Source organism: Trachemys scripta, chromosome 3 (assembly GCF_013100865.1).
Source record: "Trachemys scripta elegans isolate TJP31775 chromosome 3, CAS_Tse_1.0, whole genome shotgun sequence".
NCBI classification, from domain to species: Eukaryota; Metazoa; Chordata; order Testudines; family Emydidae; genus Trachemys; species Trachemys scripta.
Window position 1 is genome coordinate 76,232,808 of NC_048300.1, and position 19,549 is coordinate 76,252,356.

The following is a 19,549-nucleotide window of genomic DNA, read 5'->3' on the forward strand; positions in this document are numbered from 1 at the left end:
CAGGCTGCTGAGCTAAGTACTGGGACACTGCTGGAACTACTGCTACTATTCTTGGAGGTTAGATAGGGACTCCGTGCCACTACCCATCCCTGATGTCCCAGTGTCACTCCAGGTGGGGGAGGAGGGCAGGGTCATGGCATAGGAATGAAGCCACAGAGTGCACTATGTAGTGGAGCGCCTCAATTGCTTTAATCCTGCCCTGGATGGTCCTGGGGCACTTGATAAAAAGGCCACACATAGCCCAGGTATACATAGCGGGGGGCGGGGGGGTTGACTTAAGATACGCAACTTCAGCTATGCGAATAGCGTAGCTGAAGTCAGCGTATTTTAGGTCAACTTACCTGGCCGGTGGCGAGTCGAGGACGGTGGCGGGTCGACCGCTGCTGCTCCCCCGTTGACTCCGCTTCCGCCTCTCACTTGCTGGACTTCCGGAGTTGATGGGGAGCGCGATCAGGGATTGATTTTTATCGCGTCTACACTAGACACGATAAATCAACCCCCTATAGATCGATCGCTGCCTGCTGATCTGGCGGGTAGTGAAGACCTGCCCTCAGTCTTGGGAGTGGAGGTTTCTCACAATTTGGGCATTTATTTCCTCTCTGACTTGACTCTTGTGCTTAGAAAAACTACTCAGTTCTGCTTAGATGTAAGAAGGAGAAAAAAAGGGCAGAGAAATACTGAAGATCCCGGCCCTGCCTCAGAAATAGCCCCCCAAATCTCCAAAACACACTCAAGAGCAGAGATGTGGAGCTGCAGGCATGTGGAACTTAGTGGAAGCAGAGGCCTTTCTGACTTGAGCATTGGACCCTGCAGCAATTGTTTCTAGAGCTAGGAAACTTCAAAAGGATTGAGGAGTCCCAGCTGCATTCCAATCGTGGGCACATACCATCCCCTTAATGGAACTGTTTCCCAGATGAAGGGGCTGGTGAAATTAACATTGGAGCCAGATGATATTTCATTTTGTGGCACTTTTGGAGGTTTCGGTATTCATTGTGGATTGGAATGAAAACAAACCCTTTACATCACTTGCATGGAAACGGAATTATCAAAATGTCTGTTTTCAAACAAACACTTAAGACAGGGTGGGCCGTGGTGCAGGTGTATGTATGTGTATGTGGTCAGGACCCTGGCCTGGGATGTGGGAGGCAAAATTTCAAGCCCCTGCTCTGCCTGATTCAGAGTGATCTAGGATGGTGTGCTCTGAATCAGGCAGAGAAGGAACTTGAACCGAGGTCTCCCACAATTCAGATCAGGGCCATAACCGCTTGGTGAGTGCACATCTCTCTCAAAAACTTGATTAAAGTCTATAAATCTCTGTGAAATGTTTTGGCTTCAACGAAACAGCATATTTCAGTAAAATTTCATTTTGCTGAAAATGTTCCAACCACCTCTAATAAACAGCAGTGTATCTTGCCTGGCAGTAGGAAAGCTCAGGAGGAACTTCTTCCTCTTGTGCAGAAGTGAAAGCCTTGGTTCAGAAGGTGGTGCAGTTACTCAAATTTGGTTACAGCTGGTGCTTTGCATCCTTCCTATTGTACCAGCATAATAGGAGCAACAAGTACTGTTTGGATCTGCCATGTAATAATAAAAAAAAGCGTGTTATATATTCTTTTTATCTTCAAAATCATGTACCATGATCCCCTTACTTCCTTATTGAGTATAAATAACCGATTCTGCCGCCTCCTATATAGTAGAAAGTGCTGTTTATCTTGGCAGACTGGCAGGAAGACGCATGCAGTAGTTTATTTTTAAATGTGATATGTGGACTATCCTTTATTCTGTGGGAGGGGAAAATGAATATTAAATCTAGAATGTTGTAAATGTTTCATATATATTACATAATATTTATAGCCAACTTTATAGTAAAAATGTAGGCCAAAATTTTATATTTTCAAAATTAGGAGCTTAACTTTAGGCTCTTTAAAACTATATTTCAACACTTGCCTCATTTTCAAAAGTAATGAGCACCAACTGCTCCCGGTTGTGACCTTCGTGTTCTGCACATTTGTTTTGCCTTAATATTATGAATAATCACACTTTCACTAGATTATTCAGTCATAAGAGTGCTGCCTCTTTAAAAGTGTGGCAGTCTCTTTTGTCCCACAGGCCTCTGCATAATGAGATCCTGCAACCTTTTTCACTGTTTTGAAATGAAAACTTTTATTGAATACTGCATAAGTAAGCATTCCCTTTGGACTAAAAACCCAGGAACTTTGAAAAATGTCTGAGGACTAGCTCCATCTGAAGAGTGTGAATCAAAGATGGCCACACTGCACATATCAAAAAAATATTCTCATAAATTTTCTATGCATTAGCGCAATGCTTAACTTTTTCTCTCTCTAGGAAAGCTTTCCATGCATCATGAGGGGTGGATGTGGGGAGGCAAGGGACTCTATTTCAAAGATAATTAGTTTGAAATAAAATAGCATCTCAAATTAGCAGTGGTGATGAAAATCAGGTCATTTGCTGAAGGTTGTGCCACCGTGAGACATAATTCAGTGAGAATTACAATTTACCATAGCAAAGCCTATTTCCTCTCTGCTGAGGATACAGTCGCTGATTATGCTGTACATGGCAGTAGGTAATTGGTCTCAAATGTATGCACTGTGTGTTTGGGAATCTCCAGCTCCTCAGATTCCATTTCCAGAGTAAACCTTTTAAGATCGTCTCTCTCCTTTCTTGCTGGAAGGGAGCTGAAAGACAGTAATTCAGTTTGACAGGCTTTTGTTGAATGTAAATATATTTTTGTATGCTGATAATTAAAGAAGACACCTGTTTTATTTATCCAAACAGCTTTGTGAAATTGCTGATAATAAAACGCGCTTGGCACATGGCAGAATTGATTACAAGTGAACTTTCGGCGCTACCAGTGATGAACCATGATAATTTTGGTGCTGCGTACAGTTTCACACCACAAGATATTGATTTTCTTATTTGCTCAGGAAGCAGAAGTTTAATAATTTATCACAGATCAAAATATTTTAAGTTTAAACAAGACAATAGAGAAGTGTAATGTGCACAAAAGAAAAGTGCAGGCTTTGAGAAAGATGCTTCTTGGGAATTCAGTACTTTTTGAATAATTTAAAAATTCCATCATGAAACTGAAACTAATTCATAAATTTAAAATGATTGGGAAAGATGGTAACAATGCACTAATGCAGAGAGGGAGATTCATACAGCAACTTTTAGTTTTCAGAAATGAAAATAAATACAGTCTTGTAAATCCATGACCAGTACTTCTTACCATACTAATATACCAATTGTTTCAGCAGACTGTATGGTGAGGATGATGCTATGTCTGCATCAAGTCAGCTTCAGACTTCTGTGAGGAGTGCAGTTACTGAAAGCCAGCAAGTCTTGTCCAAAGAAGATTTTCTGAAGCTGATGCTGCCAGATAGTCTTACTATGGAGGAGGGTAGAAGAAAGGTGAGCTACTCTTTTTTGGCTCTACACGTATAAGAGGCAATTACCCGGAAATCATCTACTTTTAGTTCTGAAATTGATTTAGACTAGACAAGATCAATCTATATAAACCAAACATATTCGGCAGAAACTATGAATTCTGACAGTAATTCACATAATATGCATACCCCTGCTCTCTAAAATGATACTTAGTGTTTGGCAATTGTGGATTAAATTCAGTGTGTGTTAAGCATGCTTCTGCTCAAATTTAAAAGCTGAGCTTTTTAATACAAACACCTAGTAAATTCTGAGTATAAGTCCAAAGACTGAGGTCGGTATTTTAAAACCTAAGTGCCTAAAGTTAGGCAATTGAATAAAGTGGCATGGCTTTCATGGGTCCCAGCAACTCCCATTTGAAATTTGTATGAGTCAGTGACATACAGATATTAATTATAAGTAGTTAGTTGTAAAGGTCTCATAGTCTGCTCACAGAAAGCTGTGATCTGATTTTGTCATACAAAGACAATGTTGTTCATGTTAAAAAGTTCATTAAAGTACTGATATTGAACTTACAGTATGCTTTCTGAACAGGAAATACCAGTGACAATGCATTTTTTGCATAATAGGAAATGGCACCACAAGCAATTTAATTACTTGAAGTAATGCTCTTAAATAGATATTAACTCAATGGTACTTTAATCCACTATGTCTATAATACATACTAAAGAACATGTTCATCATGTGTAAATAGGTAACATGTGGGAACCTTATACGTGCTAAATTTAATTTAAAAGAAGTCAGATTGTTTATTTTTAACATGTATTAAGTTAAATACATATATAGTTATAAAATCTCTGAAAGTTTAGGAATAATAGCTGAGAATTTTTATTTATTATATTTTTCCTACAATGACGCATTATTAATATAATAACTAATTGGACTGCAGTTCTTACTCTAAGAGGCTGCCTACACTGCTTTCTTTATAAATAACTGAGGTTGCACACTTCCTATTCTCGATATCCATCAAGTAAGCATAGATGCAGTGGCTTTTTTAAAACAGTGAATGTAGCACCAGAGTTAAAAATACCTACATTGGCTTTTTTTTTTTTTTTTGACAGGTCTTCCTAACTGATGAATGCTTCTCAAAGAAACAGAGGGAAACATTCAATCATTCAAAGGGAAATATACTCTGTAAAAAATAGTTCAATACACATTAGGGCCCAAATTCAGTAAAGCATCCCTCTTCAGCAAAGCACTGAAGCATGTGCTTAAGTCTAACTGAAGTCAGTGGGAGTTAAGCAAATATTTCAGTGCTGTCCTAAAGCAGGATGGACTTAAGCATATTCTTACATTTTTTCCAGAATCAGGATCTAGATATTGAAAGAATATAGTAGTACTTAGACCCTGACTCTGGAACAAATTTCAGCATGTGCTTAAGTCCTGCTTTAGGACAGCACTGAAGCATTTGCTTAAACCCCATTGACTTCAGTTGGACTTAAGCACATGCTTAAGGTTAAGTACATGCTTCAGTGCTGTCCTGAAGAAGGATACTTTCCTGAAATGAGGCCCTAGTGTATATTAAACTGTTTTGTACATAGTATATATCCTTTTGCATGATTGAATGTTTCCCTCTGTTTCTTTGAGAAGTATTCATCAGTTAGGAAGACATTGTCAGAAATACAACAATGTAGATATTTTTAACTCTGGCACTACATTCACTGTTTTAAAAAAGCCACTGCTTCTGTACATACTTGATGTATATCCAGCATAGGAAGTGTGCTGCCTAAACTATTTATAAAGAAATCAGATCAGGATGTTGGACTCTTATAAGTAAGGAATACCAGTTTAAGATCATTTGTACAAATAAATTGCCTCTTGTAGACATGCAGAGTAACTATTTTTGCACTGCTCTAGAATTAAAGGATTCTTAAGTAAAATAGCCAAGTTTGATCCAGTTAGGACAATCAGATATAATTTTACTTTAGACATTTAGATGGTATTTTAACTAATTTTCTAAAAGATAAAACAGCTTTCACTGAACTCTATTATCTTGTTTTAAGCGTATTTCATGTTATCTAGACAGCTATAATGCTTTAAATCAGCTTTATTGTCATATAAATTAGATTGCACCTCACATATAGTTGATCACTTCAGAATGGCTTGATATTAAAACCTAGTCATTTCAAATTAAAATCAAACAGTCCTATGTATGGTCTTGAATAAATGTTGCCAGAGATGGTAACCTTATATATATTTCTGGAAGCCATTACTGTCAGAGGGTTATGGAGATTTCATTTAACATTTCAGAATTAATAAAACAACGCAGTATCTAATTAATTCATGGTGATGTGTTCCAAAATGTCAAGAGGAAATATAAAAATCCAATCAAATAACTCCATTGAGACTGCAGGAGAGTTGACGTGTTGGAACTAATATTTGATCTTCTATTGCAAGTTCAAGAATTCCAAAATGATATTTTATGCCTGCTTACAGAAATACTGCAAGAGTTTTCACAATATCATATAAATTATTTTAACTCGTAAAATATGTCATTATTTTCATTTCTTTACCAATTCATCTTTCTAAAACTATTTTAATATTTAGTTTTCATTTTATGGAAACCTATCTCCAAGGAGGACGCTTTATCGCACCCTTTCTGATGAGAGCATATGTAGTAATCGGAGAGGATCTTCATATGCTAGCTCACGGAGTTCAATGCTTGATCAAGCCTTGCCAAACGATATTTTGTTCAGCACCACCCCACCATATCACAGCACTCTGCCTCCCAGAATGAGTCTGGCTCTTGGAATGGGAAATCTAAGAAGTAAGTGATTTGATCATGTTATGAGCAGGTTTCAGATTCTGTTAGTGAACTCAAATGAGTTGCCAAATGTTAAAATAATTTTTCTTTTAATGGCAAGTTACATAATTATTTCAGCATTTTATGTTCTAGAGACCCTAGCAAGTATCAAATCTGGTCAGTAGTGTCTGTTTATATTTGATTTAGTATCAGAATTCAGACTTTTTTTTTTCAGATTTGGAGAGACATTTTCCAAAAAGTAGATAGGCAAAGAATGCTTCCTCAAGACAGCTCTTTTCATTTTTCTGTTTGTCCAATGAATGATCTAGCTAAATAAAGCTAACTAGCTTTGTCTCACAAGATTGTACTTAAGTTGATTTCCCTATTTTGTTGCCATTTGTTTTTCTAGTGCATTCAAACTGTTAACAAATATATATTAGTGTTATCAATTTCATTGTCTATTAAGTTTGATATGAAGATAGCCCATTTATCTTAGTGACAATATCTTAAAACTTAATGCATATTTGTGATCCTCGTTCCCTTTTTCAAGTTAGAATCTACTTCACAATATTCTTCTCAATATTAAACCCCTGCACTTAGCAATTCATTTATCACTTTTTAGTAGCAAGAAACAGTGGTCTTGGGATAAGTTAAATTGATTTAAATAGGTGTTTTTTCATTTGTATGTTAGATGAGATCTTATTGTATGAATATATTCCATCAATATAGATGGCAAAGATTAGTCTAAAATAATTGTAAGGTAAATATTTGGATGGCAAATACTAATACCTGTACTAAGCCCAAAATGTTCAGACCTGGGTGCTGAAATTTAGGTGTCCACTCAATGTGCAGTGGCAGTCAAAAAAGATAACAGAATGTTGGGAATCATTAGGAAAGGGGTAGATAATAAGACAGAAAATATCATATTGCCTCTATATAAATCCATGATATGCCCACATCTTCAATACTGTGTGCAGATATGGTCACTCCATCTTAAAAAAGACGTATTGGAATTGAAAAAGGTACAGAAAAGGAAAACAAAAATGATTAGGGGTATGGAACATCTTCCATATGAGGAAAGATATCAAGAAGACTGGGACTTTTCAGCTTGGAAAAGAGACGAATAAGGGGGGATATGATAGAGGTCTATACAATCATGACTGGTGTGGAGAAAGTAAATAAGGAAGTGTTATTTTATCCTTCTCACAACACAAGAACTTGGGATCATCAAATGGAATTAATAGGCAGCAGGTTTAAAACAAACAAAAGGAAGTATTTCTTCACACAACTCACAGTCAAACTGTGGAACTCTTTGCCAGAGGATATTGTGAAGGCCAAGGCTATAATAGGGTTCAAAAAAGAACTAGTTAAGTTCATGGAGGATAGGTCCATCAATGGCTATTAGCCAGAATAGGCATGGATGCAAAACCATGCTCTGAAGTGTCCCTAGCCTCTGTTTGCCAGAAGCTGGGAATGGGCAACAGGGGATGGATCACTTGATGATTACCTGTTCTGTTCATTCTCTCTGGGACACCTGGCATTGACCACTGTTGGAAGACAGACCATTGGTTTGACCCAGTATGTTCTTATAGGAGCAGCTCTTCTGAAAAACTAGCCACTTTTATTTAGGTACCTTAATATTGGAATTAAGCCATTTTTTTTTCAAAAATAGGAGCCAAACTGGGTTCTTAACTCCATATTTAGGCACCTATGGATAGGAGTTTGTGACTTAAGCACTTAAATGACTTAGGAGCACAAGTCCCATTGAAGCCTTGCAGGTATGGAAAGCCCAAAGAAATAATAATAACTAATAATAATATTATTATAAAAAACTGTCCAGACCATATCCTTCATGGACAGGCCTAACTACTGAATTATGTGCTTCAGAACAGACTGACCAACTTAACTTTGAGATTTGCTGGCAATGTCACTGTAAACCATCCAGTCATAGACAGAGCATCAGAAAACTCCCCGGTCTCCTCTCACGTTTCATTTAAGTCTAATGTGAAATCGGCCCAGAGGGCCTGAAGTTTTTGGCTTTGAGTGACCCAGAATCAAGAGTAACAGCTGGGTATTGAGACTCTGTATTGATACCTCCCACAGTTGCACAGGCCCAACATGTGAGGCCCAAAGCTGTTCCTTGATACCCTGGAGGCAGCATCAGCAAGACCCAGTGCGTGTGTGTCAACAGAACATGTTGAAGCTCAGACATCATCTTTGACCCTCTGGTTGTTTTCAAAACAGACACTTTTTCAAGCCAGGCATTCCCTTTCTGTAAGTGCCAAGGCAAGTCTGCACCAAGAGCCTACTGAATTCCCAGCTTTCAGCTAGCTCTGCCATCTACCCCTGAGACTGCAACTGTCCAAGGCCTCCAGCTACCTCAGTTTAAATTGTATTTGTGCTGATAAACCAGCTACTTCACCCCTGGAACACCATAAACTATTGATTAGCCTGACGCCTTCATTTAAGCAAATTATATTAGTTGTCAGACTTGGACAGAGGGGAGAAGCCAAAACTGGACAGAAAACTTGGATTTTGTGGTGGCTTATTTTAATCCCTTTTGTGAATACAACCAAAAGCTAGTGATGAAGGTAACTTTCGACATGACACAACTTTTGTGTGGACTCTGTTCTGGAGCAGGTGAAGGAGCCCATCTGCTTATACATTCATTCATTCATTCATTCATACCTGTAGCAATTTGCTCAACCACATGCATTCACAGGCTTGTTCCCAGCTACTCCCCACATGCTCCATTCAAAAGTTCCTGAGCCACTCTGTTCCCGTTCCATCTTCCGTTTCTCCTAGATTTGTTACCTTCCTGCAGGGAAGGAACCAGCAGTTCTGTTTGCTCTGCTCTGCTTTCTGGATCCAGTAATAGACTCATAGACTTTAAGGTCAGAAGGGACCATTATGATCATCTAGTCTGACCTCCTGCACAACGCAGGCCACAGAATCTCACCCACCCACTCCTGTAGCAAACCCCTAACCTATGTCTGAGTTATTGAAGTCCTCAAATCGTGGTTTAAAGACCTTCATCAGTTAGGAAGACCTGTCCAAAAAAAAAAAAAATCTGCCAATCTTCCCTGGAGGAAAATTCCTTCCCAACCCCAAATATGGCGATCAGTTAAACCTGAGCATGTGGGCAAGACTCACCAGCCAGCACCCAGGAAAGAATTCTCTGTAGTAACTCAGATCCCACCCCATCTAACATCCCATCACAGGCCATTGGGCATATTTACCTGCTAATAATCAAAGATCAATTAATTGCCATTTACCCATTCCAAATTCCTATTCACATCTTGCAAATGGATTTTTGAAGCCTTTTGTGTGGTGGTTGGAGACAGTGAGAGGGGAAGGAAAGCCCTGAAATTCTCACTCATTCTCCCTGTAGGCCTGTACTGGTTCTGCCTCCCACATTTTAGTCATGGTAAGGAATTGCGGCTCTGATCTGGGCTCCCCTCACACTCACTGCTCTGAGACTACAGTAAAGAGAGCAAAAGGAGCCCAGTTTCGAGCTCTCACTCTACAGCTGTTTTGGCTGCCCATGTTGAATGGCACTTGCTGAGCACTTTGCAAGGCTAGGCAGACTAGTGCATGTCCTCTCAGGTGCACATCTTAGGGCTTGTCTATACTGGCACTTTACAGTGCTGCAACGTTCTCGCTCAAGGGTGTGGAAAAAACACCCCCCTGAGCACTGCAAATTTCAGTGCTGTAAAGTTCCAATGTAGACCATGCACCAGCACTGGTAGCTACTCCCCTCATGGAAGTGTTTTTTTAACCAGTGGTGCCAAGACTACACAACCACATTAAAGCACTGCCGCGGCAGCACTTTAACGTTGCTAGTGAAGACATACCCTTAGAGAGATCTCTGTTCCTCACCCTGATTTAAAATGCTTGGAGGTTTGGAATGAAGGTTCCCAATATTTGCAGTCCATCTTGAGGACCTACATTGTCCATGAAAGCTAAGATCTTTGTGAATGTAGTGTTCCAAAAACAGATCCTGATTGAATTGCCAGGTGAACATGTTATTAGCAGATAAGCAGGGTGTGTCCTGTCCTGTGTCAAGAAGCATTGCAAGTGAGCCAGTGACATCGTTCTCCCACTACGAGAAAGGGACCAAGTGACCTCCTCCGTTGGATCATATGAACTGGAACCATAAACTCCCTGAACATTAAATCTCACCAAATGAGGGTCAATCCATCCTCCTCCTCATATCCACTCATTATAATCCATACCCGAACATAGCCACTTTATGAACTTCATACGCTCATATCTCAATGACTGTACTTTGACCCATCAACCTTTTACCCCCAATCGGGGATATTGCAGATTATGTATTCCTCATGCCACCTTATATTAAACCAAACTTTGCACCCTCGATAATCTATGTTATTCCCTGATAATCAGAAACTTCTATGCTCAAACTCTGTTCGCTATTTTTTTTAAGTATCAGGGGGTAGCCGTGTTAGTCTGTATCTACAAAAACAACAAAGAGTCTGGTGGCACCTTAAAGACTAACAGATTTATTTGGGCATAAGCTTTCGTGAGTAAAAACCTCCGAAGAAGTGAGGTTTTTACTCACGAAAGCTTATGCCCAAATAAATCTGTTAGTCTTTAAGGTGCCACCAGACTCTTTATTTTTTTTAACATCATCTTAATAAAATTCGGATGCTGCCTTAAGACATTGTCAGTTGGCACTCAGACAGGAAAGGAAAACCCATACATGGAAAGAAGTTAAGCTGATCAGTAATGAAGCACAAGAATGTTCCTTGGATAAAGAGGTGGTAGATTTATCAAGTGGGGAAACACTGGAGATAGGATTTTCCAGAACACCTCTACAAAATACCAGTGTTCTTCACGAGGCACCAGAAAGAAAATTCACTGCCAACAAACACTGTTTTTTATTCACTGCTGAGGTAAGTTTACATATGTATCCATTATCTCTGATAGCAAAGGTTCTGACTAAGCTTAGGAGAGGATGTTCAATGATCCTTATTTTCAATTATCCTTATCCTTAAGTAGGTAATCAACTGATCCTTCAGAACCATTAGGATAATATGGCACGTGATGCATTTAAAATTAGAAAAACCCTTGTGTCGTGGGTTGTTAATATGATTTTAACTGAGCTGATGAAAGCTACTGTCAAACCACTTGCTAACCTCTGAAATCAAAGTTTTTTATATGGTAAATCACTTTTCGGGTTGCAGTGACTTCCACTCAGTGATTGAGTTTCACGTTCTAATGACTGTTCACTTTAAACGAAATCCTTCAAAAGTAAGATAGTGTTATGGACAAATATCAGATAATGGCCTAAGATGGTAATTGAGTTTTGCTTCAATCATTCAGTCCTCTTGCTTGCATTCTTCCACACCCACTTATCTATCCTGGTGAAACTCTTCTCCATAAACTTGATGCCAAAAGATCTTTTGGCTTTTATTTGGAAAGAACTAAAGCCTTTAAAAAATACACGCACCTTTGTTTCAGTTGACACTAACTCAATAGATTGTGTGGTCTCCAAGGAGACCACATTTCTCAATAGCTGTTTCATTGTTATACCATGGCAGGCCTGCAGCTTGTAGGTCATGTCAAGGTCCATTTGGTGTGGAGTGAATCTGTTAAGGCAGCAGATTCTAATCTGTTTTTATCTTGGAGATTTACAAGGCAGCCTCTTATGTTAACTGAGTATACTCAGATTATATTCTATTGCTCAGATTCAGCTTCCAGTCAGGAGTCAAGATTTAGTCTATTGTGGAACCTTTTTCTATGATATCTTATTTTCCTTCTTTGGAGATACAAAAAGATATCTACATAGCTTTAGAGTAGGGCCGTCAATTAATCACAGTTAACTTACACAATTAACTCAAAAAAATTAATCGTGATTAATCACAGTTTTAATCGCACTGTTAAACAATAGACTACCCAATTGAAATGTATTAAATATTTTTGGATGTTTTTCTACATTTTTAAATATATTGATTTCAATTACAGCACAGTATACAAAGTGTACAGTGCTCACTTTATATTATTTTTATTACAAATATTTGCACTGGAAAAATGGCAAACAAAATAAATAGTATTTTTCAATTCACCTAATACACATACTGTAGTGTGCCATCTCTTTATCGTGTAAGTGCAACTTACAAATGTACATTTTTTTGGTTACATAACTGCACTCAAAAACAAAACAATGTAAAACTTTAGAGCCTACAAATTCACTTAGTCCTACTTCTTGTTCAGCCAATTGCTAAGACAAACAAGTTTGTTTACATTTACGGGGATAATGCTGAAAGTGAGAACAGGCATTCGCATGGCACTTTTGTAGCCGGCATTGCAAAGTATTTACATGCCAGTTATGCTAAACATTCGTATGCCCCTTCATGCTTTGGCCACCATTCCAGAGGACATGCTTCCATGCTGATTATGCTTGTTAAAAAAAATAATTCATTAATTAAATTTGTGACTGAACTCCTTGGAGGAGAACCGCATGTCTCCTATTCTGTTTTGCTTGCATTCTGCCATGTATTTCATGTTACAGCAGTCTCAGATGATGACCCAGCACATGTTGTTCATTTTAAGAACACTTTCACTGCAGATTTGACAAAACAAAGAAGGTACCAATATGAGATTTCTAAAGATAGCTACAGCACTCAACCCAAGGTTTTAGAATCTGAAGTGCCTTCCAAAATCTGAGCGGGACAAGGTGTGGAGCATGCTTTCAAAAATCTTAAAAGAGCAACACTCCGATGTGGAAACTACAGAACCCAAACCACTAAAAAAGAAAATCAACCTTCTGCTGGTGGCATCTGACTCAGATAATGAAAATGAACATGCGTCAGTCCGTACTGCTTTGGATGGTTATCAAGCAGAACCCATCAGCATGGACACACATCCTCTGGAACGGTGGTTGAAACATGAAGGGATGTTTAAATCTTTAGTGCATCTGGCACATATCTTGGAACTCCGGCTACAACCGTGCAATGTGAATGCCCGTTCTCACTTTCAGGTGATATTGTAAACAAGAAGCGGGCAGCATTATCTCCTGCAAATGTACAAAAAAACTTGTTTGAGCAATTGGCTGAACAAGAAGTAGGACTGAATGGACTTGTGGGCTCTAAAGTTTTACGTTATTTTATTTTTGAATGCAGTTTTTTTTGTACATAATTCTACACTTGTAAGTTCAACTTTCATGATAGAGATTGCACTACAGTACTTGTATTACGTGAATTGAAAAATACTATTTATTTTATTTTAGAAACATGGAGTCCTCTCATGTCATTACCCAGTATGTGGCACATGAAATATGTAGTAACTCCCCCCCCCCCATAACTTAAGATCTCTTCATGAGAAGAGAACTCACAACTCCCATTGACAGAAACAAGATAGTTGCCTTGGTAGCAGGAAGGACCAGATAAGATCAATCTGTTTACCCTTATATAAATAAGAAATCTCTCTCGGAATAGGGAGATTTTCTGGCACTAGTGTCCGTTGATTTCAGGAGAACTGCTTTGAAACCTATGAGTTTTAAACAAAAAAATGCTGAAACTAAATGCTATCAATTGCTCTATATCACTTCTCTGCAATAATAAAAAGGAAATGAAAATGAATAAAGTTTGATGGTATGGTCATGGTGTCTTCTATATAAAAGAACTGGACGTCACAAGATCAATAACTGTACCAAAAAGCACGGACTTAACAAACAAAAATGTTTTTTTTAAAACTATGGGTTAATGCATGGATTGTTGTCCCAGAGGGCATAGCCTTGTCTCTCCTACACTCAGACCACACCCAAAATGCAAACGGCATGGAAGAATCATTCCCCCGAAGCTCAAGAGGCCCAGGAGTTTTTTGCAATGTTGGTACACCAGAATATGCCTTTCTTGCCCTATTCAGATTTTTTTAAATAATTGTCTGTCGTGGCATGCTGATGCCTGGACTGTTGTTATTCCTCCTTATTTCTTCCTTCAATATAGACCCTGTGAGGTTTCAGACCTCTCAATAACCAAACCTCATTTCGTCCAGCAGGCTTTCTGCTATTAAGGCCCTCTGTCTGCCCTGGACAAAGTAGTGTAGATCCTATGAATTTAGGTCCTCACAAAGACGTATAAAATGATGGATGATTATTGGTGACTAAATCAATCCTACACTCCAATTTGGGAAACCAGCAGAATCTTATCAAGTAGACACTTTCCTGACAGGTTTCACATTCATCTTCTATTGACTTATCAAACAAAAACAGAGGTTCTTCTAAAGTGACTGCACACTTCTCTAGGATAGGAGCTGGATCACCAGCTTTCAAATAAGATATCCTGTCTGTAAAGAAGGTTTCCCTTTTGTCAAGCACCAGAATACACAAGTATTTGTATTCTTCTACAAAGGGCTTTCACAGACTCCAAGACGTATACCCAAGAGATTGTTCCTTGATCAGTCCTAAGTATGATTTCACCCTCAGACACTTTTAATGTTTTCTGCGATTTAATATAGGCAGGAAGTGGGAACAGAGTATATTTCTATGCTGAAATTCCATTTAATATAAAATCTACTTTTGGATTCCTGGGGTTCGGTAGAGACACATGTTACAGCAAATTATACTAAATAGACTAGCTGCATACTTTCTCAGTTACTCCATCAAAACTTAACAATGGAATATCTTGCATATAAATTGCAGGATAAGACAAAAAAAATCCCATGGTATATGGGATTTTTACCTCTCCTGCATCATATTTAGGATGCAGGTCTCCCCCTCTCCAGTGTTTCTATTGAGGATTGCATACCTGCTCCTCCATCCCATCGTCTCCATTAGAAAGATGATTCATTCTGTTAGAGGCTGCTGCATGCAATAGAATGAATTGTGACACTTTATGCTTGTTGTGTTTGTATGTAAACTTTATACAGACTGTATACTATATTATTCCATTAATATCTTGACAAATGATACCATGCCTTTTTCATACAATAGGAAGATATTCCATGTTATGTGTGTGCATTGTTTCTTTCCTTGTGAAAAAACACTTCAATTTTTTTTAGATGGTGCAGTGGTGAGAAAAACATTCCTCAGACATATTATAGCCTATATCTGAGGAAGGACTGGAGGGAGGGAAAACTTCTGTATTTTTAAAATATCTTTTTAAACTTCTGATTTAACCACATTATCTTTTTTTGTTTTAAAAGGATTGAAGTAGAATAACTTTTTTGCTGAATGACATTTAATGAAATAACATTTGTCATTAATCTTATTAGTATAAAATTAATGTTCTCTTCTCCTTAATGTGATTAAATCTAATTGTTATATCTACTTTCATGAATGTCCGTATTTCTAACTACAGTATTTATTATATTGTGTCTGCATGTATACATCAATATACAACTAAATCATAGAAATGTAGGGTTGGAAGGGACCTCAAAATCATCAAGTCCACCCCCATGCATTGAGGCAGGACCAAATAAACCTAGATCATCTCTGACAGGTGTTTGCCCAACCTGTTTTTAAAAACTTCCGATGATGGGGATTCCAGAACCTCCCTTGGAAGACTATTCCAGCAGTTAAATCCCTTATAGTTAGAAAGTTTTCCTAATCTCTAACCTAAATCTCCCTGGCTACTGATTAATTCCACTACTGCCTAGCCTATCTTTAGTGGATAATGAGAACAATTGATCACAGTCCTCTTTATGATAACCAATAACCTATTTGAAGACTGTTATTGGTCCTCCTTTATAAAGATAGTCTGGCTTGAAAATGTAAAGTAATTCCCAAAGTGGAATATGAAAATCTTCTATTCCTTCTGAAATGTAAATTCATAGTGTGTTTGTAAAACGCTGTATAACCTTAAAAGCTCAATATCACTACTTATTAATGATAAATGAGAGCTTGTGCTCTAATACAAATTTGTGCTGTATCTATTGTATAGTAAGAGTTGCAGTTCATTCTGGAAATAGTGTTACAATACGTTGAAATCTATCACTTCCTCAGATATACACTTTATCAATATAAAACTGATAGGGCATTTTAAAATCGGAATATAATTTTTCTTTGAGAGGATAGAACAAATTGATAAACTAAAAGGGGAAAGTTTGACTGTTGGGTGGAATGGGGGCATAATTTTCAAAGCAGTCTCTGTACCTGCACCCATAATCTGAGCACATCCCGTTTTTGTGTATAGAACTCTGTATGCACACAAATTCTGCATGTGTGGTTTCATGGCCTTTCTGAAAATATGGATATATATGTGTGTCTAGCAACTTTCTCTTCACAACGGATCTTAAAAAATCAAATATTTGAGTTCCATAATATTCTACTGTTTATAACTCTGTTCTGTCTATTTATAATATTAGTATGCTCTCTTATGTAAAGTGGTAGTTAGGAAGAGAATATTCTTTTTAAAAAAATCTTCTTTCCTTCTCATTCTCCGTCAGTCCAATGCCACTTAAAATGTTATGCTGACACTGAGCATTTAAAAAAAAAAAAAAGCAGGGGACAAGGGGGAAGTGAAGATGAGCACCCTTTGGCTATATATATTTTTGAAATTTAATTCTAATAGCCTCAGAACTAAATATAGACCATTGTCATAAGGCTAATTTTTGTGTTTGTTGATAGATGAATTCTGGTTCTCAGATGGCTCTTTATCTGATAGAGCCAAATTCAATGATCCTGGCCTGATGCCCCTTCCAGACACTGCTGCAGAACTAGACTGGTCCAACCTGGTTGATGCTGCACGAGCGTTTGAAGGTAAGAAAATTCAGCATAAAGATTGCTCTTCCAAGTTTTTCCCATATTTTCCATATCCTCATTTTAAATAATAAAAATCTTATATGTATCTCCGTAGTTATAGCCTTTTCTGTCCTTTTTGTAATATCACTTACTTTCAAATGAGGAAACCTGTTGGACACAATATGAACTGTGTGGCTGCTATCAACTCTGCATGTGCAGTCCAGGTGCTGTTGCCCCTCCCCCTAGCTCACATAATAAGCCCTCAGAAGAATGTTGCAGTGGTACAAGTATATCAATAGACATTTTAATGTTTTCAAAAATAGTGTGCAGTCAGGAAGTAGAGCAGTCTTGCAGAATTGGACTATAATTCCAGGTTAAGCTGGAGAAAATGACATACTCATCTCTTTGATATCAAACCTATACGTGCTTAGTTTAAAAGTAAACAGAATAGTAGACATGCATATTTAAAGGTTTTGTTTTAATGTATGCTTTGGTCAGGTCTTTCTCTGTACTGTCCTAGAGTTCAACAATCTCAAGTAAAAAGATTTTGTTGCTTTACTCTTTAGTTAAAGAGCTATTTAATCAGAGCTATTGTAGTACTATTTTGAATGAACAGAAAATGTATCACCGTGATGATCATCATTCTAACACACTGTCTTGCTTTTTATCCTGATTAACTTTGAGTTCCTTCGTCTCTGTTTAGCCGTTCTCAGATAAATTTCTCCTAACTGGTAGGAAGTATTATAAATTTGAAACATACAATGGGAATCCTTTTCAGAGTATTTTCTCACTTGGTTGCTTGGGGGGAAAGATAGGTGTGTATATTTTTGTTACCAATATCCTAATGCAGCAACTGGAAAATAAAGACTTATTAGTACAAAGAAGAGTTGGAGTGATGTAATTGTGTTCATGCTAAAGCAGTTCTTACTGCTGCATAAAAAACATTTTGATATTCAATAACTCTGATCAGTTCAGCTGACTGAAAGTACTTGTTCTGTCCTCCTATTTTCTGAAACGCAGATATTTTGAAGTCTTTTAGAAACTTTTTATTTTCATTTTTCTAGTCTCCTTAACCCTTCAGCTCAGAATAATGGCATACTTTATTCTGCAATTAATCAATTTGAGCAGCAACTTCTAGATTCTTGTAATTTAGGCTTATTCTCAATAGTTGCACAGTCATATTTTTTTCTGTTTTGTTTGTTCTGTTCAAATAGGAGAAGCTATTGACTGACTTGTTTTTAGTTGCATATAGTTCAGATATTTTCATTTATTCATTTTGTACTACAGTCTGAGTCACAAAATAGAGATTGTCTCATTGTGATTGCTTTGTGAATTATTTGAAAAATGAGTTGTAATGCAGTTTCCCATAAAGAATGCTATAGTAAGTGTTTCTATGTTTTTTCTGTTAGTGGGTACATTTCTTTTCTGTTAGTGGGTACATTGATGCAGAAGGTGGAAAGATCTATGCATGTGCTATATAACCTATAAAACAGTATAACTAATTTTTTTATTTTATGCTATGATATGGACCTCCTGAGTGGAAATGGGTTTTCTAAAAGATTTGGTCAACTTTCTGCATCCTCAGTCTCACAACCAGAAAGCCAAAGTCAAAATAAGCACAACGGACTAGCATATCGTGAAAAGTTCATTTGGAGGGAGTCCATTATAACAAATAATGAGTTCTTAAAATAGTTGGGTTTGAATTGGAGGAAGCAGATGCTATTTTCCTGTGTATGTTGAAGTTGTCCTTCGTAATTGAGGAATCACTTCAAGACTTGGTATTAAGAGTAGGTGGGAGCTAGTGTTCTGGACTCTATAAATGTAATGAATAGAGAAATGATGATCCCCGAGATGATGAAAATGCCAATGGAGTTTTGCTATGCAGGGTTCCCGGTGTTCGAAACTGAACATTTCTAGAAGTTTGGAAATGAAGCCAAATGGCTAGTTCAGCATTCTTCTTTCAGAATATTTTAAAAAGGAAAGGTCTGTAGCAGCACAGACATTGGGATGCCACAATCATTTCCTTAGCTGTGTGGGGATTAAAGCCTCTGAGACCTTTTTATTTTGGTAGATGAGAATGTGATCAAAACTTTTGAGATATGTCTGTCTTTAAAGAAAGTCTTCATTAATTGGATCATTTAAGCCGTTGTTAAAGGGGTTGTTTGCTACTGAAGATTTAAGAAATTAAAGTTAGATTAGTCTCCAATTCTGATCTGCCAAGTCTTCTAACAATTATGCAATTTACAGCCATTGAGAGGGGAACTTTATTTTAGTTTTTCCTTTTTCATTCAAGGCAGTTTCTCTACATCTCTTCCTCTCCGTAGCTGGTGGCATGATTCAAAGGTCATTTCTTTCTTGGGTCTCCTTATTCTATCTACTGACAACCCATAAAATTTATGCTTATTCATAAATACACATTATGAGCCATTACCATCATTCTTCTATGTTTTAAACCCACCTCTCATCCAAGCTGCAACAATATGGAACAGATGAGTGATTTTAAGCCTGGGAGTGATGCGATTAAGAATGAATATGTCGACATAGCTTTTTATTGCCATCGCAGCTAGAACTTGAAATTCACTGTTAGATGCTACAAAGGCTTTCTTTCGTAATTTAAAGCTAAACGAACAAATAGTTTGTTT

At 37.6% G+C, this 19,549-nt stretch overlaps 1 protein-coding gene across 8 annotated transcripts in view; it reads left to right on the forward strand.

The window, feature by feature from the left end:
• The window catches only part of SIPA1L2 (signal induced proliferation associated 1 like 2), a 147,997-nt gene that overhangs the window by 113,079 nt on the left and 15,369 nt on the right, over positions 1-19,549 (forward strand). For 7 of the 8 annotated variants that reach the window (XM_034765105.1, XM_034765108.1, XM_034765107.1 and 4 more), the window contains 3 exons: positions 3,270-3,426; positions 6,007-6,226; positions 16,794-16,925. In XM_034765105.1, the coding sequence (XP_034620996.1) occupies positions 3,270-3,426; positions 6,007-6,226; positions 16,794-16,925 (509 nt within the window). The remainder of the gene's footprint in view (positions 1-3,269; positions 3,427-6,006; positions 6,227-16,793; positions 16,926-19,549) is intronic. The other variant, XM_034765106.1, reaches the window with a different exon arrangement.